This window comes from Geotrypetes seraphini, chromosome 3, assembly GCF_902459505.1.
Source record: "Geotrypetes seraphini chromosome 3, aGeoSer1.1, whole genome shotgun sequence".
Taxonomy (NCBI): Eukaryota; Metazoa; Chordata; class Amphibia; order Gymnophiona; family Dermophiidae; genus Geotrypetes; species Geotrypetes seraphini.
Genome location: NC_047086.1, coordinates 336,935,532 through 336,961,012, shown reverse-complemented (window position 1 = coordinate 336,961,012; position 25,481 = coordinate 336,935,532). Strand labels below are relative to the sequence as shown.

The window sequence follows — 25,481 nt, the reverse complement described above, 5'->3', positions numbered from 1 at the left end:
AAAGGGGGGATAAAATAGAAATACACAGCTTCAACGCTCTAGCTCAGGGGTGCCCAAACTTTTTGGGCTTGCGAGCTACTTTAAAATGACCAAATCAAAATGATCTACCAACAATAAAATTAAAAACCACAAAGCACAGTATACGCTGAGAAAATATTAAATATCATTCCTATTCTGGGTTTTTTCAAAGAGGTCAAGGCAGATGACTCTATGCACTGTCACCTCAGTAACAACCATACAAAAATAGACAAATATACCCCCTCCCTTTTTATTAAACCACAATAGCAGTTTTTAGCGCAGGGAACTGCGCTAATTGCCCAGCGCTGCTCTCGACGCTCATAGGCTCCATGCGCTAAAAAACACTATTGCAGTTTAGTAAAAGGGGGCCATAGTGCAAAATATAGACAAAGTATATAAATTAAGACACATTTTGATCACTAAATTTAAAATAAAATCATTTTTCCTACCTTGTCTGGTGATTTCATGAGTCTTTGGTTGCACTTTCATCTTCTGACTGTGCATCCAATCTTTCTTCCCTTCTTTCAGCCTGTATGCTTCCTCTCTTCCAGACCTCATTCCCTCCCCAAACTTTTTCTTCCTCTCTCCCTGCCCTTTCTTTCTTTTTTCTCTCTTGATGCCCCATTCTTTTTTCTGTTTCCCTTCTGTCTCCCTGCCTGCCCCCTTTCTTTCTCCCTACCCTCCACAAAGCCACCGCCGCTACCATCGGGGGAAACATTGCCTCAAAGCCACCGCCGCAGCTGCCCCAAGCTCTCTCTGCTTCCCAACGGGCCGACCAGCAATCCCCCGATGTCAATTCTGCCGTCGGAGAGGAAGTTCCGCCCAGGCAGACAGCAATTGGCTGACCCGAACTTCCTCTCCTACTGCAGCCTTAGGGCGGGTGCACAGCCGGGGCGGACCGCCCCCACCTTGGTACGACACTGAAGACATGGCAGCGGCTCCTCTCACGAATCCCCACCTGCGTCGGAAGTCCGATGCGGTCGGGGATCTTGACAGGAGCCGCCGCTGCATCTTTCAACTTTAAAACACAGGCCGCCGCCGCTCGACTTCGAGTGAGCGACAGGAGAAATCTATGAGCGACGCCACTGAAAATAGTGAGCGATCACTCATGCGCTCACCTTAGAGGAAACACTGGCCAAGAGAAGAGCGACAAAATTGGTTAAGGGACTGGAGGAGTTGCCATACAATGAGAGGCTTGAGAAAACTGGGCCTCTTCTCCCTTGAAAAGAGGAGACTGAGAGGGAACATGATCGAAACATTCAAGATATTGAAGGGAATTGACTTAGAGAAAGAGAGATTGTTCACCCTCTCCAAGGTAGAGAGAACAAGAGGGCACTCGCTAAAGTTAAAAGGGGATAGATTCCGTACAAACATAAGGAAGTTCTTCTTCACCCAGAGAGTGGTAGAACTCTGGAACGCTCTTCAAGAGTATGTTATAGGGGAAAGCACCCTTCAGGGATTCAAGAAAAGGTTAGATAAGTTCCTGCTGGACCAGAACATACGCAGGTAAGGCTAGACTCAAATAGGGCACTGGTCTTTGACCTAAGGGCTGCCGCATGAGCGGACAGCTGGGCACGATGGACAGACCCAGCAGCGGCAAATCTTATGTTCTTATGTTCCATTAAGCGTCTGCCCCCTCTCTCCTTCCTGCTTCCATAAATGGCTGCCTGCCCCCTCTCTCCTCCTTGCTTCTATCCAACATCTGCTGCCCCCTCTTCTATCCATTATTTTTGTTCCTCTCTTCTCCCAACTTCCATTAGCATGTGCCCTCTCTTTCCTCGCAAAATAAACAGTACTGTGGACCTCCAGAAGATGGTGATCAATGTTTTATTGAGAAAAGACCCAACATGAGCTGTGTTACGGTGTGTTTGCCTGTGTCAGGGATCTGTTAGGTCTCAGGGACCCAAAGCAGTTTAAAAAAAAGAAAAGCAGGCTAGTGAAAAGCATGGCTTCAAAATTTTTTGTGACTCATCAGCATTGAGTGTACAACAGACCTAATAAAACCCTGATGCTGCCAAACACGCCAAAACATGGCCTGTGTTGGGTCTTCCCTATTTAGTCTTCCAAGGCCTTGAAATCCCCCAAATCCCGGAAGATCCAGGCTTTGAGAAAGAGAGCCTTCCCAGAAGGCATGAACAGCAAAGAGGTGAAACATAAGCGCATGGTGGCGGACGAAACTCCAATTTCCCAGTGTGGATTGTGCAAGGAGCCTCAGGTCCTCCGATGCAAGGCTTTTCACATTATGTCAGTCTTTTATGGAAAGCTTACTTAATAGGCCAGCTCCACCTCTTAGGTTGGAGGGGGGGAGGAATCCTTCTCCCAAGCACTGTGACTGATGGTTGTCTCAAATCCCTTTCGGACAGCAGGGTCTGTCATTCAGTCAGGGGCGGCAGAGGCAGTTTTTGTGCCTTTAAGAGATCCGTCTAGTTACTTATCGCAGAGACCCTTTCAGGAGCCCAGACATAGATTTGGCAATTCCAGGCATCAGCAGTCCACAGTGGCTCATCTTCCAAGAAGCAGCAATGATGCCCGGGTAATGGCTGCCCTTCCTCTTATCGGCTGTCGGCTTTCTGGCAACAATGGAAATAGATTTTGTCTGACTGTTGGGTTCTGAACATATTTGGGAGGGACACAAAATCGAGTTTTCTCGGCCCTCTCCAGATTTGTTCCTTGACTTCCCAGCCAGACAGCTGCAGAAGGATGCCAGAGCCCAAGCGACAGTGCAATGACTCTTGGACATTCATGCCACAGAACCAGTTCCCAATATAGAATTGGGTTCAGGTATATAATCATACTTGATAGTGCTCAAGAAAGGCACAGAAGATTGGAGGTCCATTCTGGACTAGAAGTCAGTAAATGAGGCCCTGAAGGTCCCCCACTTTTGCATGGAGAAGGTCTGCTCTGTTACAGCGGTGGTGGCTCCGGGAGAATTCCTTGTCTCTCTGTATCTGACGGAGGCGTATCTTCAGATCTCCATCTTCCCAGATCACAGGAAATATCTGAGATTCCACATTCTTCAGTGTCACTTCAGTTTGTGACATTTATTTTCAATTTGGCTACAGCTCCCCACACCTTTGCCAAGGTGATGGTGGTTGTAGCAGCGCACCTACGCAGGATGGTACATCCTTACCTAGACGATTGGATGATCAAGGTCCCCTCTAGAGGACAGAAAACATGTGGTTCATTCAGCAGGTGGTGAGCTCTTGCAGAGCCTGGATCAGATAGCCTACTTCTGAAAGAGTCACCTTCAACTGACTCAGTACTTGGAATATCTGGGAGTGCGCTTGCATGGCACAGGGCCATGTATTTCTTCCCAAGCCATGCAAATAGAAGCTCAGGATGCAGATTGTGGCGATCTGAGCTCCACGGTCTAGCATTACTGAATCAAGCCCCATTCTAAGGATGATTTGGTATATAACAAGAAGGATGGATTGGATTGGAAGTTCTGGGCTAGATGGAAGCTTCCCTGGAAGTTGTTTCCTAGGCGAGAGCTCATATGTGCCCGCTCCAGTAAGCAATGCCTCTGCTGGGTCAGACCTGAGGTCCATCATGCCCAGCAGTCCGCTCACGTGGCGGCCCAACAGGTCCAGGACCTGTGCAGTAATCCTCTATTTATACCCTACTATCCCCTTTTCCAGCAGGAAATTGTCCAGTACTCTCTTCTGTCCAGGTGATCTCCACAGCACCACTCCCTGCAGAAGCAGCTCCTCTGGACTGCAGAGGCAAAGCACAGCTTGCGTTGGTGGCTCCAGGGGCCTTGTCAAAGGGGTATGCCTCTCAGAATAAACATATGGGTGACCCTCGCAACCAATGCCAGCCTGAGCAGCTGGGGGCTCACTGCTGCAGTCACCACCTCCAGGCCAGGTGAATCCCATCAGAAGCAAGTGGTCCATAAATCATCTGGAACTGAGAACCATTCGATTGGCCTTGCTGGAGCTGCAGTCTTTGCTGACATGGAAGGTAATGTTTTCAGACAATTCCACTGCAGTGGCTTATGTGAACAGACAAGAAGGTACCAGAAATGCTTCCCTACACCTGGAGGCATGGATATTATTCCAATGGGTAAAAATTAACTTGCAAGCTCTCACAGCCTGCCCACATGTCAGGGGTAGAGAATGCAAAAAACAAAAAAGAAACTGCAGAGCTGATGTACTTGATGCAGGAACTTTATTGAATCAATAAAACATTGTTTTAAAAATAGTCCACCTTTGTTCTAGGGAAACCCTACATGGGTTCAATTAAAACATCTTCCTCAGGGGGATCCAAGGTGTTCCTTTTTAGGGAAAACAAAGTGGAGTGCAACAACGTGCAAAAAAATCCAATGCCTGTTTGTTGCTGGGATTAAAAGTGTGGAGAAGTACGTCTCAGAACAATGCTGAGAACCATTTGATTGGCCTTGCTGGAGTTGCAGTCTTTGCTGACAGGGAAGCTAGTGTTTTCAGACAATTCCACTGTAATGGCTTATGTTGAACAGACAAAAAGGCACTAGAAACATTCCCCTACACCTGGAGGCATGGATATTATTCCAATGAGTTAAAATCCACTTTCAAGCTCTCTCAGCTTGCCCACATGTAAGTGGTAGAGAACATCCAGGCTGACCTTTTCAGCAGGTAGACTCTGGATCTGGAGGAGTGGTTTCTTTCCCAGAGGGTGTTTTCTGTCATTGTACAGAGTTGGAGCAAATCAGACATACGGTCATGTGAAAAAATTAGGACACCCCATTAAATATTCAGTTCTTTCTTTAAAAATGTTCACATATCTATGACAAACCTTTTTTTTTTATTTATTTATCTCTGGAAAAGAAAATGATGTAATTGCAAGTAAACAGAATTTTCCTTGATTTACTCATGAAACAAAAGATATCCACAAAAATGTGTGTTCTAACTGAGGAATAAATTAGGACACCCCCACATATCCTCCCACTTAAAGTGGCTCAAATCATACACAGGTGTATCACATCAGATGCACATGATTAGAACATAGTTACTTAGCATTTTGAATGAGGTTTGCCCTATTTAAACCTCCGACATTTAGTTTGGTGTGTTCATGATTGCTGCGGTGAGAGTGAACACCATGGTGAGATCAAAAGCTATCTGAGGCCTTCAGAAAGAAGATTGTAGCGGCTAATAAGTCTAGTAAAGGATTTACAAAGATCTCGAAATAATTTTACATTAGCCATTCCAAGGTCTGGAAAATAGTGTACAAGTGGAGTACTTTCCAAACAATTGCCAAGCAAATTGACCCCCAGAGCAGACCGCAAGATGCTAAAAGAAGTCTCCAAAAACCCTTGCTACTGCTGATGTGAAAGTGCATTCTTATTCGGTCAGAAAGAGACTGCACAAATTTGACTTGCATGGGAGGGGTGCAAGGAGGAAACCTTGCTAGGCCAGACTGGAGTTTGCCAGAGAGAACATAGACAAACACCAGGACTTCTGGAATAATGTTCTATGGACAGATGAGTCTAAAATTGAATTATTTGGACACCAGAAAAAGGACATGTTTGGCGTACACCAAATACAGCATTCCAGGAAAAGAACTTCATACCAACTGTGAAGCATGTAGGTGGAAGTATCATGGTTTGGGATACTTTGCTGCAGCAGGACCTGGCCAGCTCACCATCATAGAATCCACCATGAATTATACCGTGTATCGTAGGGTGCTTGAGGAACATGCGAGACCATCTGTAAGAAAATTAAAGCTGAAGTGGAACTGGACCTTGCAACACGACAATGACCCAAAAAATACCAGTAAATCCACCAAGGACTGGCTGAAAACTAAGAAATGAAGAGTTCTGTAGTGGCCAAGCTAAAGTCCTGATCTTAATGAAACAGACTGTACATGCAAGAAACCCCTCAAACATCTCACAGCTGAAAGAATTCTGCACTGAGGAGTGGGCCAAACTTTCCTTAGACCGATGTCAGAGCTGGCAGATGGCTACAAGAAGCATCTCACTGCAGTTATTTCAGCCAAAGGGGGTAAAACTAGCTATTAGGGTGTAGGATGTCCTAATTTATTCCTCAGTTAGAATACATATTTTTGTGGATATCTTTTGTTTCATGAGTAAATCAAGGAAAATTTTTGTTGTTTACCTGCAGTTACAACACGTTCTTTTCCAGAGATAAATTTAAAAAAAAAATTTGACATCGATATGTGAACATTTCTTAAGAAATAATTGAATATTTCATGGGCTTTTCTAATTTTTTCACATGACTGTAGATCTAATGCCCACAGCCAAGAGTGCAAAAAGCTGAGAGGGGAAGCACAGGGCCTGGTTCAGTCCTGGGCCACAGAGATGCTTCTCTGTGTTCCCGCTGCAGGCCATTGTGGGTCTGATCATCCATAGAATAGCAAACCATAATAGGCTGGTGATTCTGGTATCTCCAGACTGGCCCGCAGATCTAGTGCAGCTGCATAGAGGCCAGGTACCTAAAACTGCTGGTTCATCCAGGGCTCCTCAGTGAAGGCCCAGTTCCCAAGGAGAATCAAGAGCTCTTTGGTCCTACAGCATGGCTCTTGAGCACACAGCCTTGATTCAGAAGGGTTACTCCGAGGTTGTCGTTACGACTCTCCTTAGAACAAAGAAGCCTGCGATGTTTGTGGCTTACGCTAAGACTCGAAAGACCTTCCAGTTTTGGTGCGCCAAGGAGCAGATGGAACCTGAGAGGGCACCCATCACAGTGATCCTTGCATTCCTGCAAGCCGGTCTTGAGAAGGCCCTGGTTATTTTGTCTCTCAAGGCGCAAGTAGCCAGTCTCTCATGGTTTAGGGCTCAGAGGCTTGCAGTTTCTGGCATCTCACCCAGATGTCACTCTGTTTAAGAGGGGGGTTCTCAGATTGTGCCCCCCCCCATTGCACAGCCTGTTCCTGTCTTGGGGCCTCAATGTGGTCTTGAATGACCTGTCCCGTGCTCCGTATGAACCTGTGACAGAAGCTTCTCTGTTGAATCTTACAGTTAAGACCATGTTTTTGGTTGCCATAGTCTCAGCAAGAAGGAACTCAGAGTTGCAGAACCTCTTCATTTAGGGAACCCTTCCTCCATTAACCTTCCTTTCTTCCAAAGTTAGTTTCTACTTTCCTTGTTAATCAGGAGATTACCGTATTTTCACGCATATAACGTGCATACGCGTATAGCGCGCGGGAACAACACATTTATGTTAAAAAAATTCCATATAGCACGCACACGCGTATACCGCGCATGCTGCTAAAACCTCCTCCCGCCACTCCCACTTACTCCCTCTTCTGGCCCTGCGAACCGGCATCCTCCCCCCCCCCCCCGCTCGCATCATCCCCCTCCCCCCCACGATCCTACATCCCCCCCAGCACCGCAAAGACATCGCTTACCCCAATTGGGCACGGCACCAGCACCAATGCACAGGACGTGCCAGTACCCGAAGATCCTCCCTCGCCTGGGCTGGGCGGTGCAAGGGAGATCCTCCCTCTTCCCTGTGCTGGGCTGGACTGGGCTTTGAGCATTTGAGCATGCTCAAAGCCTTCTGGTCTCGCTCTCTCCGAGATTCTGAATCTCGCAAATGCTCAAAGCCCAGTCCAAGCCTTCTGGTCTCGCTCTCTCCGAGATTCTGAATCTCGCAAATGCTCAAAGTCCAGTCCAGCTCAGCACAGAGAAGAGGGAGGATCTCCCTCGCACCGCCCAGCCCAGGCGAGGAAGGATCTTCGGGCACTGGCTCTGGCACTGGCACGTCCTGTGCATTGGTGTTGGTGCCAGTGCCCAATTGGGGTAAGCGATGTCTTTGCAGTGCTGGGGGGATGTAGGATCGCGGAGGAGGGGGGGTGACTCGAGTGGGGGGAAGGATGCCGGTTCGCAGGGGGGATGCCGGATCGCAATGGAAAAAAAAATTGTATAATGCGCTCACACATATAACACGCATGGTTATGCTCGGTTTGTAAAATCGTGTATAACGCGCACGTTATATACGTGAAAATACGGTAGTTTACACCCCTTTCACCCTACGGGTTTGGCAAAACAGGACAAACCTTTGCAGAGGCTGGATATGCACAGAACCCTACTTATCTATCTGGAGCATATTAATGATTCCTGACTTATTGATCATCTTTTTGTGCTGATAGCCACTCAAGATGTAGCAAGCTTACTTCCAAGGCTTCCTTTGCCAGATGGGCTCACATGGCAATTTAATCTTCCTACAACGCCTGCAGGAAGCAGCCCCCTAACTGTATCGCAGCACATTTGACAAGAAGCATTGCAGCTTCCTGGATGAAGTCCCAGGCTGTTTCACCTGATAAAATTTGTAGAGCAACTATTTGAGCTATTCTTCACTATAGAGTGGATGTCGTAGCTCAAGAGGATGCCACCTATGTGTCCTTGGTTCTGTGTGCAGGCTCATCTGTCCTTCCCTAGACATCTGGCACTGCTTTGGTATGTCAGCTAACATACAGACTCCTGTGCATATGTAACAGAACAAAAGATTAGGTTCTTACCTGGATAATCTTGTTTCTGTTAATATACACAGGAGTCCATAAGGCCACCCTATGCAGACTTTTGATTCTTCTAATTTCTGCCTCGGATGTTGCCAGTGTCCATCACGGGATCTCTTCTACTATATCTAAGATTAATAGTAGAGACATTGCTACAGGAACAGGGAGCACCCTATTCCCTTTTCTTTTGGAGTGTTCTTTAATCACTACTTCTTGTACTTAGCAGGTTGGTTCCTAGCTATTCATGTGCGTAATTTATTGTTCAGCATTTGCTTGTTAAATGTTTGTTGATCATTGTTTTATTTCATAAGTTCATGTGCCTCTCCTCCTTTCAATTGCTTTGGTACCAACTGACGAGGGAGCTATTCTCTTTCAATGAGTTAGAGTTTAACTATTCACTGAGTAAAAAAATATCATTTATTTTAAAAGTATTACCACGTAACTTCATAGAGTGCTCTCTAATCTGTTTATTTTTTCAAAAATTTCAAAATCAATCTTCTAGTGCAATAGGTGTGTCATTTTAGACAAGCGGGTTATCTCCTCATGGCCGCAAGCCATAAGCAGAAGGAATCCACTGTGGATTTTTTCTGTGTACCTCTTACTTTACTGGGAGCTCTACTGCCACCTGCAGTTTTTCTCTTCCTCATGCGAGATAGAAGGATTATTTCTGTTCTCTCTCTTTTCTTATTTTATTTGATGTTTTTTTCAACCTTTATTTGGTGTTTTCAGTGCTTGGAGTTTTCACCTTGATTCTAGCTCTGCCTGCATCGAGAAGAAGCAGACTCTAGACTGCAGCTAACAGGCCAATCCATGGTGGAACCTGCACAAGTGTTTTTGGAGCTCGGGCAGCCCCTGCTTTTCATCTTCACCTACTGCTTTGCAGGAGTTCGAGGGCAGGCTGTTTGGCTTCTGTTCGAGGGCAGGCTGTTTGGCTCAGTGGTGTTTTGTAGGGTGCTGGCTGTATTTTCGCTTTCCACTTATGTTCATGTACCTGTCGGTCTGCGGGGGTGGAGTTGCAGTTAGGCATCTTGTCTGACTGGCAGCCCGAAGATCAGCATCCTTGGAGTATCTGGGAGTCTTGTTCAACATGGTGGCCAACCGCATCTTTCTACCAGATGCATGCAGACTGAAGCTGTGCCCCAAAATTTCTGGTCTCTTGGCTAAGTATACTCCTCTGTGCGATACTATCTTCAAGTCCTGGGGTCTATGGTGGCTACAATAGATGTAGCACCTTGAGTGAGAGCCCACATGCATCCTCTCCAGATGGAATTGCTTTCCTGCTGGATTCATCTGATGGATACCTTATAGAAGGCTCTGCCGTGGACATTGGAGGCTCGTGTCAGCATAGGTTGATGGCTTCATCTTCAGTCCCTTTCCAAGGGTGTGCTTCTGCAGATCGAGTCCTGGGTAATTCACTTCAGGGACATTGGATACCCTCTCAGAAAAGATGGTCAATCAACAGTCTGGAACTGTGCCATTCAGTTGGCTCTGAAGAAATTGCAGAAGACTCTCAAGGGTCAAGTGGTCAGTCTTCTCTGACAATGCAATAGCAGTGGCATATGTCAGTAGACAGGGAGGCACCAAGAGTGCATCTCTGTGTCTTGAAGCACGCATGCTCTTTCACTGGGCAGAGCAACATCTTCATGTGCTGAAAACTGCGCATGTTGCGGGTGTGGACAATGTTCATGCCAACTTCCTCAGCAGACAGATCTTAGATCCAGGCGAGTGGTCACTGTTGTAGGCAGCATTTTGGTCAATTGTCCAGTGCTGGGGTCATCCCCAATTCAACCTCATGGCAATGGCATAAAACAAGAAGGCAGTCCGATTCTTCAACTGAAGATTCAAATCCAGCAGTGAGGGTCTAGATGCGCTAGTCCAGCCATGTCCTCAGTACATCCTGTTGTATGTCTTTCGTCCCTGGCCCATGATAGGCCGAGTTGTTCAACTGATCACAGCTCATCAGGGAAGAGTCATTCTGGTGGCTCCAGGTTGGCCTCGTAGGCATTAGTATGCAGATCTGATGTGTCTTCAATCAAGCCACGGCATCCAGACCTGCTTTCACAGGGTCCAGTTTGCATGGAGGATCCAGATTGCTTTGCTGTTATGGCATGGCTATTGAACATGAGGCATTGGAGCACAAAGGATATTCAGATGTGGTCATTGGCACTCTTTTCAAGTCTTAGAAGTCAACTACAGTTTCTGCCTACGCTAAGGCATGGAGGACTTTCCAGTATTGGTGCTCTCATGGACGTGTGGAGCCGTTTTCAGCTCCAGTTTCAGTGGAGTTGGCTTTTCTCCAAGTGGGCCTTGACATGGGCCTCACTGTGGCTTATCTATGGATCCAAGTCACTGGGCTCTCTTGTTTCAGAGCTTGGGACTGTAAACCTATGTTAACATCGCATCCAGACATCACCAGATTTCTTAAGGGTGCTCTCTGCATTAGACCACCAATCAAGCCACCGTTCCTTTTGTCTGACCTTAACATGGTTCTCAAAGGCCTCACCAGAGCTCTGTTCGAGCCTCTGGAAGAAGCGTCTCTTATGGACTTGATGCTAAAGGCAGTTTTTCTGGTAGGTATGATCTCAGCAAGGTGAATCTCATGCTCCAGGCTCTTTCTTGTAGAGAGCCTTTCCTTAGAATTCTAGAGACAAATTTCTCTCTGTACTGTTCCTTTTTTACTGTCGAAGGTGGTTTTGACATTTCATGTTAATCAGAAGGTCTGTTTCTCTGTCTTCCAACCTACAGGTTCTAGGAAACAGGACCACTTGTAATAAGTTAGACATGGGAAGAGTGCTTCTTCACTATCTAGAGGTCACCAAGTTTAGGCTCTCTAATCATCTGTGCTGACTCATTCGGCTATGTTTGGTGCGCCTGCTTCCAAGGCCACAAACTCCAGATGAATCCGTAAGACCATTTTGTCAGCCTACATTGTCTGTGGGAAGCAGTCTCCTGTTTCTGTGAAGGTAGAAGCTAGAGCAGTCTCTCCAGAGGAGATTTGAAGAGCTATAACGGTCCAGTCTACACACATTTGCAAAGTTTTACAGAGTGGGTGTTGCGGCAAGAGAGGACTCTGCTTTTGGTTCTTCTGTGTTGTAGCCGGCGCAGTCAGTCCACCCTAAATTCCTGAGACTGCTTTGGTATGTCCTGCTCGTCTAGAATGAAAGAGAGATTATGTCCTTATCTTGATAATATCTTTTCCAGTAGATAGATGTGTCATTCTAGACTCCCGCCCTGTCCTTCCTGCACCTGCCTACTGTCTAATTATGTTTATGCTTCTCCAAGTTGCATCTTGGATTCCAGTCAGCCTTTTCAGCCCCAAAGAATCTTGTGTAACATAAGTGTTGGAAAGTGTGTGGGGGGGGAAACCACAGGGGCTGTGGCCTCCCCCAAAATTGCCACTTACTTACTTTTATCCCTGGTGGTCCAGAGGTGCAGCGGGCAGGAGCCCGCTGCTATCCTGGCTGGTCACAGAAGCTGAGCGGCAGTGATCAGGTGCTTGCTTTGGCACTCCTGCTCGGCACTCAGCAGCTTCTTTGTCTGACTCCCGCAAATCGTGCAGTGCATGAGGGGGATGAAATTTCAATGGCCTTAGTTCCCTCGATCCCTTTGGGGGATCCAACCACTCAGTCCCTCCATGGCCCGTCGAAAAAGCTGGCTCCCGGAGAAGGCATGCTGCATGCTCGTTGCCCTGGCAAAACTCAGCCTCAGTTCAGCGTTAAAGGCAAAGAAGTCCTCTAAGAGTGCTAAAAAAAGCTCCCAGGAGGCAGCTGTGACTCTGGGTGAGAGTTTTCCCCCAGGAATTTATTAACATTCTCTTCCAGGCTTATCTAGCCAAGAAAAAGGCGCTAAATACCTCCTATGGATCCTTGCTGGGGATGGAGGGTTTCTCTTTTCCAGGGCACAGGTTTGTGAGTCCAAAGTCCCCGGGTTAGTGAGGGACAATTTGCCAACGGATGACACACATGATCCAGATGATTTGGCTATGCCATTTACACAGACTAGCACCACCACTGGGGAAGATGTGGCTGCACTCACGGATCTCAACGATCCATATTTGGGTGATGCTTCAGATTTTGATGAGGACCCTACAATGCGAAGACGTTTCAAACTTTCCACCTTGGTCAGATTGATTTCTGAGTCCCTCCAAGAGTTGAAATTAGATGTGGGTCAGTCAGCAACGGCGGAATGCTCTCTCATGAGTAACATGAATCCGCAGTCTTTGTCTTTTTTTGATCATCCAGACATTGACAAAATGCTTATTGATCATTGGGAGCCCCCAGAAGATCCCCTGAGAGTGGTTAGGGCCATGTCCAAACAACCTGATAGCACACGTGTTTAACCAGCATTTTGTGATTCCAAAGGTGGATTCCTTGGTGGCACAGGTTAGAGAATGTCACAGGGACAATTTTTTCTCCATTCCCGCGGTAACTCATTGTACCATCCCCGCGAGTTCTGCTCCTGTCCCATTCCTGCAAGTTCTGTCCAGCACCAGCTCTTCTCTGAGCATCTTATTATTCAAATCATGTTAGTCCCAGGCTCTGGTTTCTGTTTGTCTTCTATTAACTCCCTCACCAGGGTCTCATACCCATTTGATGTTTTCTTCTTTCCTTGTGGTCACTACTAATTTTTCATCTCTATATTTTCCCTTCCACTGCCATATCCAACATTTCTGGTTTTTTCCCACTGTCTACCATCTCTCTCTCTCTCTCCCTGCCTTGTGCCATGGGTCAAACATCTCTATTCTCCTCCATGCAGCATCTCTCCCTTCCTCCCCTCCATTATCATATGAAACATTTCTTTCTCTCTTCCTGCCCTCCAGCCTATGTTTAACTTTTTATCTCTCTCTTATTCATACATATCTCCCTCCCCTCCACCATATTCACAGAACTGAAAATTAAAAATACCAAATACCCAATACAGCCCGAACTCAAACTCCTAGGAGTAACGATAGACAGATGCTGTAGAATGCAGTCCCAAATCAACAAGACATCCCAGAAAGCTTTTCTAATTATGAGAAATCTACGTAAAATCAGAAAATTCTTCGACCCAGCACAATTCAGATTGTCCAATCCCTAGTTTTAGGTTTACTGGACTATTGCAACTCCCTCTATTTACCTTGTCCTGCCAATATGATAAAACAACTTCAGACTATACAAAACACCGCCCTCGGACTGATCTCCCTGAGAAAATATGATCATATTACAACTGCCTTCTTAGACTCTCACTGGCTACCCATGCAAGCACAAATTCAATTCAAATTCTACTGCCTATTATTCAAAGCATTAAATGGCTCTTCCCCCTCCTACCTAAACAACCGCTTAAACCAGATCCTCACCTCAAGACAAAGAAGAACCCCTGAACCCTTTTGCCTTCACCTCACTCAAAGGCACTCAGCACAAGAAGATGTTTGACAATCTTCTGGCAATGCAAGCAGCAAAACTCAATCATTCCATCTCCAACCTGCTAACGGCAACGGGCGACCTCAAAACATTGCGAAAAGAAATCAAAACCCTGCTTTTCAAAAAATTCATCAAAATATCTTAACCCCCCATCCCCATACTCCTAGATAAATTCTCCCCTAAAACCCCCACATAGAATACCTCTTCCTCCCTAAAACACCTACCAAGTAAACAGATCCCTGAAATGTATTGTAATCTTATCTGTATTCTAACTGTAATCTATTTTTTATATCACACAGTTAATACTGTCAATTTACTTTCCAATTTGTAAGTTCCTTCGGAATCTATCCAGCTATCTCTCCTCTGTTGTAAAAAAAAAAACAAAAACCGTTCGTCACTGGAAATGTCCAGTCAACTCTTTTGTAATCCGCTTTGAACTGCAAGGTATAGGCGGAATAGAAATCCCTAATGTAATGTAATGTAATATGCAAGATTTTTCCCTCTCACCCCTTTCCACCTGTTTAATCATGGCAGGATTCTGTTCAAAAAAATTGAAAATTCTGTGCACAAAATTAGCAAATTCTGCAAAATTTAAACAACATTTTTGCTCATTATTATCCATATTCCATTTAAACAGTTAAAATAAAATAGTTTTCTTCTACCTTTGTTGTCTGGATGTTTTATTTTTCCATCATGTTGGTTCCAGTTTCTTTTTTCTGCTTTCCTGTCGTCTGCTAATTCTCCTTCAAGTGGCTGCTATCCATTTTTCTTTTCTACCCTCTCCTGTCTCTTTCCTCACTACATCTGCCTCAGACATATTGATCATGCCTTTTAACTCTCTTCTGCCTCTTTCTTACCCTTCTCCTCTTTTGCACTTTTCAGCTACCTATCAAATTTCCATCTCTTCTGTTCCTAATCTCATTCCTTCCTCAGCCCTCCATTCACTTTCATCTTCAATGTACCTCCATTACCATATTTCTACCCTCTGTTATTTCTATCCTTTTATCCATTTCCTTGCCACCCTCCCCCCCAGGGTTCTACCATTCTCAGCATCTTCCTTCCTCCACCCTTATAGCCCAGCATCTCCTCCATACTATACTCTTCCACTCTCTTCCCTCACTCCCATTTCCAGATTGCTGGATGTTGCAGCCATAGAACCCATTCCAGAGTTCGACTTGGGCTCAGGCAAATAAGCGATATACTTCTTTGTACCAAAGAGAAGCTCTGAAGACTGGAGTCCATTCCGGGATCTCAAAGCAGTCAATGTGGCTCTCAAGGTTCCCCACTTCCGGATGGAATTGGTGCGGTCTGCCTTCGCCTCGATAACTCCTGGGGGAATTTCTGACTTCCCTGGATTTGACAGAAGACTATCTTCATATCCCTATTTTTTTCCTTAGCACAGGAAATTTCTGAAGTTCCATGTTCTGCAGTGGCGCTTCCAGTTTGTGGCCTTGCCCTTTGGGTTGGTGACAGTGCCTCAACCTTCACCATGGTGATTGTGGTGGTAGCGGCTCATCTGAGAAAGTTTGGGATCCAAGTACACCTGTATCTAGATAACTGGCTCATCAGAGCCCAGTCGGAATCTGAGTGGCATCAGGTGGTTTGCCAGGTCATTCAGCTGCTCCAGAGCCTTGGCTGGGTGATCAACTTTTGGAAGAGCCAGCTCTTTCCAACTCTGGGGGTCCACTTCGCCACAGGACGGAACAAGGTGTTTCTGCCTAACTCGTGCCAGGAGAAGCTTTTTCAGCTGATACGTGCCTTCCTAGAGACTCAGGCTTTGGCAGACTGACAGTAACTGCAGGTCCTGAGGTCCATGGTTGCGGCCATAGATGTGGTCCCCTGGGCGATGTCTCACCTGTGTTCCCTGCAGGATGCCCTTATTTCCCATTATTTATTTTAAAATTTTCTATGCCGTTTAGAACTAAACGGTTTACATAATTTACATACATAAAATTATTTAAAAAATAATAAACAGACACACAAACAATCCTCTAAGATCATATCTGCAAACTAACACCAAGCCTTATATAAAAAGATCATGAATAATTTAACTACTATGCCAGAGAAAGAAATTATTGACTAGAAAAAGGCATCTACAAATAATTGTCTTGAGTAATTTTCTAAACGAACCCTTTTCGTAGCAGTTTCGTATTTGGCCCCTAAGAGAGTTCCATTTTTTAACTCCTACACAACAGAAAGTCATTTTACCAGTCTTCACAAGCCTCGGGTTAGCATTTGTTTTCAGTAAAGCTAAATTATCAGAACGTAATGATCTGTTTGGTAAGTAACTAAGCATATTATTTTTAAACAATTAGACATTAGAGTCCACAGAGAGATCTGCTGCATTTTTGGCTCCCTTGGATAGCAGCAGCTCAGAACATTCTGGCCTGGTGGCTGAATCCTCCATCTCTGTCATGGGGTTTTCCTCCGCCTGGGTGATCATCACAATGGATGCCAGTCTTACGGATGGGGTGCTCTTTGCCCACTTCCTCCTATAATTGAAGGCCCACTGCCGTACTATTCGCTCCCCCCAAACATCTCATACCCTACCCTCCTGAAAAAAAATCCAGGAGAGATGCCATCTCGAAACCCCCCCCCTCCCCCTGGTATTTTCTTAGAAACGTTGAAGCAGGATGGAAGCTCAGTCCGAACCACTCGTAGGGCCACCGCTCTGCAATGGCAGGTCCTTCCCTCCCCGGTGCATTATGATTGGCTCATACGCCTAAAGCTCCTCCTGTATCCCGTGATACAAAGGAGAGGAGTCTAAGGCCCTGATTGGCACAGACACCTAAGGCCCCGCCCCCTTGGGAGGGTCCTTAGGCATCTAAGCCAATCAGGGCCTTATGCTCTTCCCTCTGTATCCTGTGATACAGGGGGAGGAATATAAGGCCCTGATTGGCTCAGATATTGTTCATGTGTATCACACACAGCATCTATGCCCATTTAAAAGAAAGGTTCCCTATCAGGACGACTGGTTGATCCGAGTAAAGTCTTTTCAGGAGAGCTCCCGGGTTATGGCTCAGATTGTGAACTTTCTGCGGTTGCTGGGGTGGGATACCTCGGTGGAATACCTCGGGGTTCTTTTCAACACCGACTTGAGGAAAGTCTGCCTTCCAGAGGCCCGAATGAACAAGTCGCAGTTTTACGTTCTGATGGCTTATCCTCGGGCGCAGGATTTTCTCCAGGTTGTGAGGTCGATGGCAGCCTCCCTGGATGTGGTTCGGTGGGCTCAGGCTTGTATGCGGCCACTTCAGTATGCTCTGCTTCAGTAGTGGTCGCCTCAGTTGTACGATCTGGACTCTCCCTTTCCTCTTTGGGGGTTGGTTCATCACAGCCTCCTAGGTGGCTTCAATCTTCCAGTCTGGTGCAAGGAGTGAGTTTGGTTCAGCCCCAGTGGACAGTGCTTCTCACAGATGCCAGTCTCCTCGGCTAGGGAGCTTAGTGTCTCGGTCGCTCTGCTCAGGGCAATTGGTCTCCAGAGGAGGCATCTTGGTTGATCAATGTTCTGGAGACCAGAGCCGTCCAGTAGGCTTTGCTGGCATTCCAGACATTGCTGATGGGCAAGTCAGTTTGGGTTCTCTTGGACACCATGGCGGTGGTTTATGTCAGTCTTCAGGGGGAAACTAGAACTTGTCTGGTGGCACAGGAGGCGGCTCTGCTCATGGCCTGGGCAGAGACTCATCTTCTGGACATCTCAGCTTCCCACATTGCGGGAGTGGAGAATGTCCAGATGAACAACCTCAGTCATCACATGCTAGATCTCGGAGAGTGGTGTCTCAGTCCCGCAGCCTTCGAGGTGATTGTGCAGGCTTGGGGTCAGTCGGTCATGCATCTGATGGCCACGAATGTCGATGCCAAAATGCCCCGGTTCTTCAGTCGGTGCAGAGGTTCAGGCCGAGGGACAAGAGGTTCAGGCCGAGAGGCTGGATGCTCTGGTGCAGCTTTGGCTGTCAGGGGGCCCCCCTGTACGTGTTTCCTCCATGGCCGATGGTGGGCAGAGTCATTCGCATTGCTCGGCAACCCGGCCACCCCTGGTGGCTCAAGACTGGCCCAGTCGCCCGTGGTATGCAGATCTGGTTTGTTACCTCGTGGCAGATCCTCTTCCGCTGCCCCTCTCACCCGACCTTCTGACTCAAGGCCCCATTCCAATGTTTGATCCGAGTCCCTTTTGTCTTAACAGCTTGGCTGTTGAAAGGGAATGCCTAGGTAAGAAAGGTTATTCAGATAAAGTGATCTCCACTCTCTTGGAGTCCTGGAGACTTCCCACTTATCAGGCTTATGTGCGTGTTTGGCGTATCTTTGAGTAGTGGTGTTCTGCGCATGGTGTGGTTTCTCTTCGCACCCCTTTGCCTCACATCTTGGAGTTCTTGCAGGATGGCCTGGACAGGGGCCTTGCCTGGTCTCCCCTCTGGGTTCAGCTTGCAGCTTTGTCTGCGTTTTGCTGCATTGTAGGCGTTTAACCTCGTCTCCAGATGTGAATCATTTTTGGAGGGCAGCCAAATTGCTTCAGCCTCCAGTTCCAGCCTAGGATCTCAGTCTGGTCCTGTCCATGCTTGTGCACCCTTCCTTTGAGTCTCTGGGTTCTTCCATGTTAAAGGACCTTACTCTTAAGGTGGTCTTCCTGGTGGCCATTACTTCTGTAAGACGCATTTCTGAGCTACAGGCTTTCTCTTATAGGCCTCCCTTCCTGAAGTTTTCTAGGGAGCACGTAGTGCTATGGCCTGTTCCATTCTGCCTAAGGTGGTTTTGCCTTTTCATGTCAACCAGTCTGTGGTTCTCCTGGTCTTTGGTAGTCAGGAGGGTTCTTTGGAGCAGAGGCAATTGCGCAAGTTGGATGTCTTCCGGGTCCTTTGCTCTTAAGTTCAGCGACCCAGGAGTTCCAGAAATCAGATCATCCTTTTGTCCTCTTAGCAGGTTCTCATAAGGGGGACGGTGCTTCCAAGGCCACCATTGTGCTCTGGATCAAGGAGACTATTGCTTCAGCGTATCTTCTTCAACAGAAGTCAGTTCTGGACTTTAAGGCTCATTCTACTCAGGGTCAGGCTGCTTTCTGGGCTGAGTCTTCCTTGGTGCCTCTGGTGGATATCTGTAAAGTGGCAGTCTGGTCTTCTCTCCATTCCTTTGTACAGCACTATCGTGTGAATGTTCAGGTGTGTCAGGATGGGGCATGCGTGCTTGTGGCAGCCCTTTGGGGGTCTCACCCATGATGGGTACTGCTTTGGTATGTCCCATCTGTGAGCTGTGCCAGTCTGGAGAGACGCTTAAGAAGGAGAAATTGGGTTCTTACCTGCTAATTTTCTTTCTTTTAGTCTCTCCAGACCAGCACAGCCTCCACTATGTCTGTCTGTGTTCTTTTGGGATTCACATGAAGAGTGCGTGTTTTCCTGCGGGATCGTGTGTTTTTGATAGGTATGGGGAGATTAAAAGAGCAGTGGCCTTTGGCTTAGGTGGTGTAGCTGGCAAGATGTTTCTGAAGGTCCTTCTATTCAATTTCTAACAGTGTTTTTTCTCTGTTTGTTGTTACTCCTGTGGGAAGTGTTGTTGTTGTTATAATTCACATTTATTAGTTCTGCTTGGCTATTCGGCAGAATGAGTGTACTTGGGACTGCACAGCCCACGTGTACTACAGCCAAAAGTTTGTCTGTCTCCACCTGCTGGTCATGGTGAGCTATTACCCATCAGTGAGCTGTGCTGGTCTGGAGAGACTAAAAGAAAGAAAATTAGCAGGTAAGAACCTAATTTCTCCTGTTTGCATCTGCTAATAGGTGAACATAGCCCATAGGTTTGGACTGGTCTAGCAGGGCTTGCACAGAAAATTCTGCATTGTAAATTTGTGCAGTTCAAATTATAACAGGAAAGCAGATCATTTAATAATGGTTCATTAAATACATAATTCTTTATTAGTCTTAATATAACAGATACAATTATAATGAAAAGATTAATTTATTGTGGGTTTTGTGAATATTGATTAGCCTGCTGTTATCTTATAGATAACTAACTTGACAATTGGTCATTTTGTATAGTTTCAGAAACTTTCACATTAAATCTTTTATATTCTTTCATTAGGACTTTGAAGAATATCCTGAACACAGAACAAACTTTTTCTTGCTACTTCAGGCTGTAAATTCACACTGTTTTCCAGCATTTCTGGCCATTCCCCCTGCACAGTTCAAGCTTGTTTTGGATTCAATTATTTGGGCTTTCAAACATACTATGAGAAATGTTGCAGACACAGGTATGAATTTGAAATATTTCTATACTTTTATTTTGCATGCTTTGTGATGTTTGGTTTTTTTTTTTCTGACCTAACATTTTTCTTCTTCCTCCTTCCTTGTTTTCATAGTCCCTTTTCATCACAGTGACGGTCTTTGGTTAGGTCACAGATCACAAGTCCTTTTGGAATGTATTTGAGCCACTAGATACCACCACTGTAGCTACTGCTCAGTGATCAAAAAGCTGAAATTCTTCCTTTCTGTTTTTATCTGTGTATGAGACCATCTCTTGGAGGAGGTGAATCAAAATGAGGTTTTAATTAATTCTGTTAGAGCAAATAATTTTGTAATACAACAGTCGAAACGCCATACTTTTATATGAAAAAAATACTGTATTTTTCGCTCTATAACACACATTTTTTCTGCCCCCAAAAGGGGGTTCATTAGTTCAGGCAGAGCAGCGCAGAAGGCAGACACGTGCTGTTCGTGTTCCTGCCTGGTACGGTGCCGCTCCCCGATTGGCTGCAATCAGTTCTCGCGACTCACCTGTGCTGCCTATGGGGGGGGGGTTTGCCTACGCTGCCTATGGGCTTTTCGCTATATAACACGCTGTCACGGCCTACCACTAAACCACTAGAGGGGGTACAGGGCAGGGTGGTGGGAATATTTTTTCTTGGGTTTTCCTCCTCTACAGATGGGTGCATCTTAAGGTCAGGTGCGTCTTATAGAGCGAAAAATACGGTGAGTTATATAAGTTCAAACATGCAGATTGCTTATGGATACAAGACATCAAAAATCAGTCATTCTCAACATTTTTGATCTTTTAATTTAGTCACATATAGAGAATTTGGAATCACCTTGCTGCACTCTTAGTTGATGGGAAAGGGATTAGAGTTTAGGCCCAGATGCACTAAAATTCAGCGATCGTCACTAAACTAGTTTTGACTGCTTTAGTGACAATCACATTTGCCAACCTGGTGCATAAAATGGCTCACTGCATTTTTTTCCCCTCAGTCACCCACTTTCTGATCTGGCCATGCAAATTAACTGAAACCCCATTCAAATTAGCCAAGCAGTTGATACACTAACACCGCTTGTCTATGCACAAAAAAAAAAAAAACTGGGGTTTAGTGATCCAAAAAAAGCAACCGGTGAAGACCAGTCGCTTACCTGTCACCCATAATTCAGCCTTTTTTTTCTAATGGCCCCGATGCTTTGTGTGTGTGTGTGCACACAATATCTGTCTCATAAAATAAAAAAGCCCCTCCCCCACCAATGGTGGCCCTCCCCGATGCACCGAGATCTGACACACAAACCCCGTAGCAGAGAAAACAGGAGAGATGCCCACTTCCCTCCTACCTTGCCGACATCCCTCTCCCCCTCGAGAAATAATTGGCAGGAGGGATGCCCACTCCTTCCTGAAAACAGAGGCCCCCTCTAAAAAAAAAACAGAAGGGATACTCCCTCAAGCCCCCCACCCCCCACCCCAAAGTACCTTTTTCAGAAGTTGGAAGCAGGAGAGAAGCACGGTTCCTCCAGCTTCAAGGCCCGCTGATCCAAAATGCTCCAAGGGGGGAAAGGTCTAACATTTTGGAACAACGGGCCTACAAGTGGGACGGATTGAGCTAACAATGTAAGATTGAGCTAACAATGTATTTAAAAAGGTACAGTGGTGGGGGACCTCCGGTGGCAGGAGAGAATGGACATCCCTCCTGCCTTTTTTTTCAGGGGGAAGGTGGGAGAGTAGGGGATGTTTGGGGGGGGTGCACCTGGCATGGGAGTGGGCCTTCTCACATCGCTGTCACGGTGGGAGGGGGGGAGTTGCATTGGTAGGAGGGAATGGGTATCCCTCCTGCCAATTTTCTTTCGCAATGAGGGGGATTTGGCATAGCAGGAGGAAGTTGTGCATTACCTCTGCCATTTTCGCTTGCGCGGGAGGGGGGCAGTGCCTTCATTGGGGAGGGCCATCATCAGCCTGGGGTTTATTTGTTTTTTTTTAATGGAACAGATATTGTGCATGTGTGACACACACAGCATCTGTGCCCATTTACAAAATAATGGGGGGAAAAAAAAAGTTTTTCTGCCCCAAACGGCTGAGTGGCAGGAGCCTGCTTTCCGAGCTTCCTCTGCTTTCAGCTGTTCGGGCTTCCCCTGCCGGTTCTGCGCTCTCACTGCTGTGAGTCGTGTGAATCATTTGCATGCAAACATTATAGTGCTCTTTTTCAATCGGCCAAAAAATTGAATCAGTGCAGACCTACACAGTCTTATCGATCCTTTTAGTGCATCTAACCTTAGGTGAATTGCATGACTTTAGAGAATGTGAACTTGTTTACATTAAAAGGTCTTGTCAACCTGAATTCATCAATAAATTACTAATACCATATGCCGCTCAAAGAACTCTTCATTCAGTTTCATAAATCTCGGTTATCATACCATCCTTAAAACACATAAACACCATGCGCAATAATAATTTTTCAGTTTCCACTCCTTCACTTTGGAACTCTACCCCAAACCATTAAGAAACAAAACAACCCTAAATTATTTCAAGTCACAACTAAAAACTTTTTTATTTAAAGATACCTTTGGGCCATAACCGTCCTCTTTAAGGACATTGTTACCTTTAATGCTCTCAGTTTGCAACTTTCCTTTTTCCCTCCCTCTTGAATCTTCCCTTCTTCTCCCCCTTTCCCTATCTTTTTCTGTTTGTTTTCTTCCTCGTTGTTTGTCTCTGTATTAATATGTACAAAACAATGTTTTGTTATATTGTGACTATATTATACCCCTTTTTTATTTTAAATTTAATTATTAGATGTACACCGCCTTGAAGCCTTGGCAGTATAACAAATTTTTAATTAACATGAAACATGTTTTAAAGATAGGAATTCACCCTTCCTTTTTGGTGGTTGAGCTCCTTACCTCAAATTTAAAACTGAAAAATGTAGTGACGTACTCAGATGGGTCTTACTCTTAGTTGGAAAGCTCTGAAAAAGCACGCCATGTCGTAGTAGTGATAATCTCCATGTGTGTGATTGGTGAATTGCTGTTTACAGAAAATAAGTGGTTAAATATTTAGAAATGGTAATATAAAAATATGAGTAACTGTTTTCTTTTGTCTTCTAGGACTTCAAATACTTTATACTTTACTACAAAATGTTGCACAAGAAGAAGCTGCTGCACAGAGTTTCTATCAAACCTATTTCTGTGAAATTCTTCAGCACATCTTTTCTGTTGTAACAGATACCTCACACACTGCTGGTAAGAATGGGAATAGAAGTGTGTTGCTCTCTAAAGAGACAAAATCAGTTTCTCTTAATCTTGGGAGTGTACTTAAAAATGATGTCTTTCCTTGCTAAGGGGTATCATTTAGCTCATCCAAAAAGAGCCTCAGTGTGTGTTTCATTTCTTAATTTATTTACAAAAGTGCTCCTATCACTTTTTCAAATAATAATTGAAGCAGTGAACATTGTAAACACAAATTGCTATATTAGGTATACAGTCTCCATTAGTTGTTATGAAGTATCTGCCCAGTCCTTTGAAATACCATTAAAGAGGCGTTAACCCCTCAAACGAGTGTAGAAGTTTTGGAGTGTTTTTTACCTTTCTCTTACTCCCCCTCTAACATGTTAGCAGCATTATCCTCTCCATGCTTTACAGTGTCTTATCTGTGGCATGCCCAGGCCCAACTAGCTCTCCCAACTAGCCAGTCTGCACATAACCGCAGCTGACCTACCAATGAATTCCATAATTTAATGCCAGAAATGTAAAAAGTATTCACCCTAGTATCAGCATATCTCCCCTTTACCATCAAATCCAATAACTTTTGATTTTCTGATCTCAAAGATCTGCTTGGTTGATAAGGCACACTACTCTATAACTGGAATCACAAGGTAAACTTAAAAATAAGAGGTACTTTTATTTAAAGATATTGTTGAACGGCAACCTAGGACTCCTATGGTTTGCCTGCCACTAGCTATTAGGACTTTATCTTCAGCTTACAGCTCGTAAATCACCAGCTTTAGGGACTTCTATCTCCTACATGCAGACTGTATACCACTAGCTTCTAGGCCTAATATGTGTACAGCTTTTTAACACTGGCTGTTAGGACTACTATGTTCTGCTTGTAGCTGGAATGCCACTATAATAATAACAATTTATTTATATACCGCAAAACCATGAAGTTATATGTGGTTTACATCATTTCAAATACTTCATTTAATATACAATAAAAGTTGAAGAGAATTAGAGAATTAAAAACAATGGCTAAAAACCCTAAAAGATCTGATTATTGCCTAATACAAATTTTTTTACAAATTAACCATCTAAATCAGTGGTTCCCAAACCTGTCCTGGGGGACCCCCAGCCAGTCAGGTTCTCAAGATATACCTAATGAATATGCATGAAAGAGATTTGCATATAATGGAAGTGACAGGTATGCAAATCTCTCTCATGCATATTCATTAGGGATATCTTGAAAACCTGACTGGCTGGGGGTCCCCCAGGACAGGTTTGGGAACCACTGATCTAAATGCTTCAGAAACAAATGTTTTTAGATGTTTTCTAAATTCCCCATAAATTTCGGTAAGAAGAAGCAGTTTATCTAAATCTTTGCCCCATGCTGCTGCCTGATATGAAAGAAGATGCTGGTGATGTTTTTTAAGTTTGCATCCTATAACAGGCGGAAAAACAAAATTCAAATGTGAACTTCTCTTATGTCTATTGGTTGTAAAAGAGAAAAGTTCATTTATATATTTAGGAGTCAAACCAAAAAGAACCTTAAAACAAAAGCAACCAAATTTAAATTTCACACGCGCCTCCACTGGCAACCAATGCAACATCCAGTAGAGAGGTGTCACGTGATCGTATTTCTTTAACCCAAAAATTAACCTGACCGCTGCATTTTGCACCATCCGCAATCGTTGCATGTTCTTCTGAGAAATTACTGAATAGGCAATATTGCAGTAGTCAAGTTGACTCAATATAAGAGATTGCACCAAGACTCTGAATGATGAAACATCAAAATATGCCTTAATGGACCGCAACTTCCAAAGAGTAAAGAAACCCTTTTTAACCAAAGAGTCCACTTGGTCTTTCATTGTCAGTCCTTGGTCCAGTATTATACCCAAAATTTTTATAGTAGATTGAATAGGATAGCTAAATTTATAGATACACAATGATGTTTTGGTGAAGCTACAAAAAATTTTGTTTTTTCCAAGTTAAGCTTCAATCTAAATTCAGTCATCCATTGCTCCATTAAATCCAGTACTTTTGTTGCCTTAGGAATAACTTCAAAAAGAGAAGTAGCAAATGGGATAATGATCGTGAAATCATCTACATAACTAAATAGCGTTATCCCCAGCTGAGACAGTTGCGCGCCTAATGATGACATATAGACATTAAAAAG

General features: G+C 45.0%; 1 protein-coding gene across 5 annotated transcripts in view; it reads left to right on the top strand.

The window, feature by feature from the left end:
* The window catches only part of XPO1 (exportin 1), a 555,220-nt gene that overhangs the window by 490,223 nt on the left and 39,516 nt on the right, over nt 1-25,481 (top strand). For all 5 annotated transcript variants that reach the window (XM_033936440.1, XM_033936441.1, XM_033936437.1 and 2 more), the window contains 2 exons: nt 19,935-20,103; nt 23,201-23,335. In XM_033936440.1, the coding sequence (XP_033792331.1) occupies nt 19,935-20,103; nt 23,201-23,335 (304 nt within the window). The remainder of the gene's footprint in view (nt 1-19,934; nt 20,104-23,200; nt 23,336-25,481) is intronic.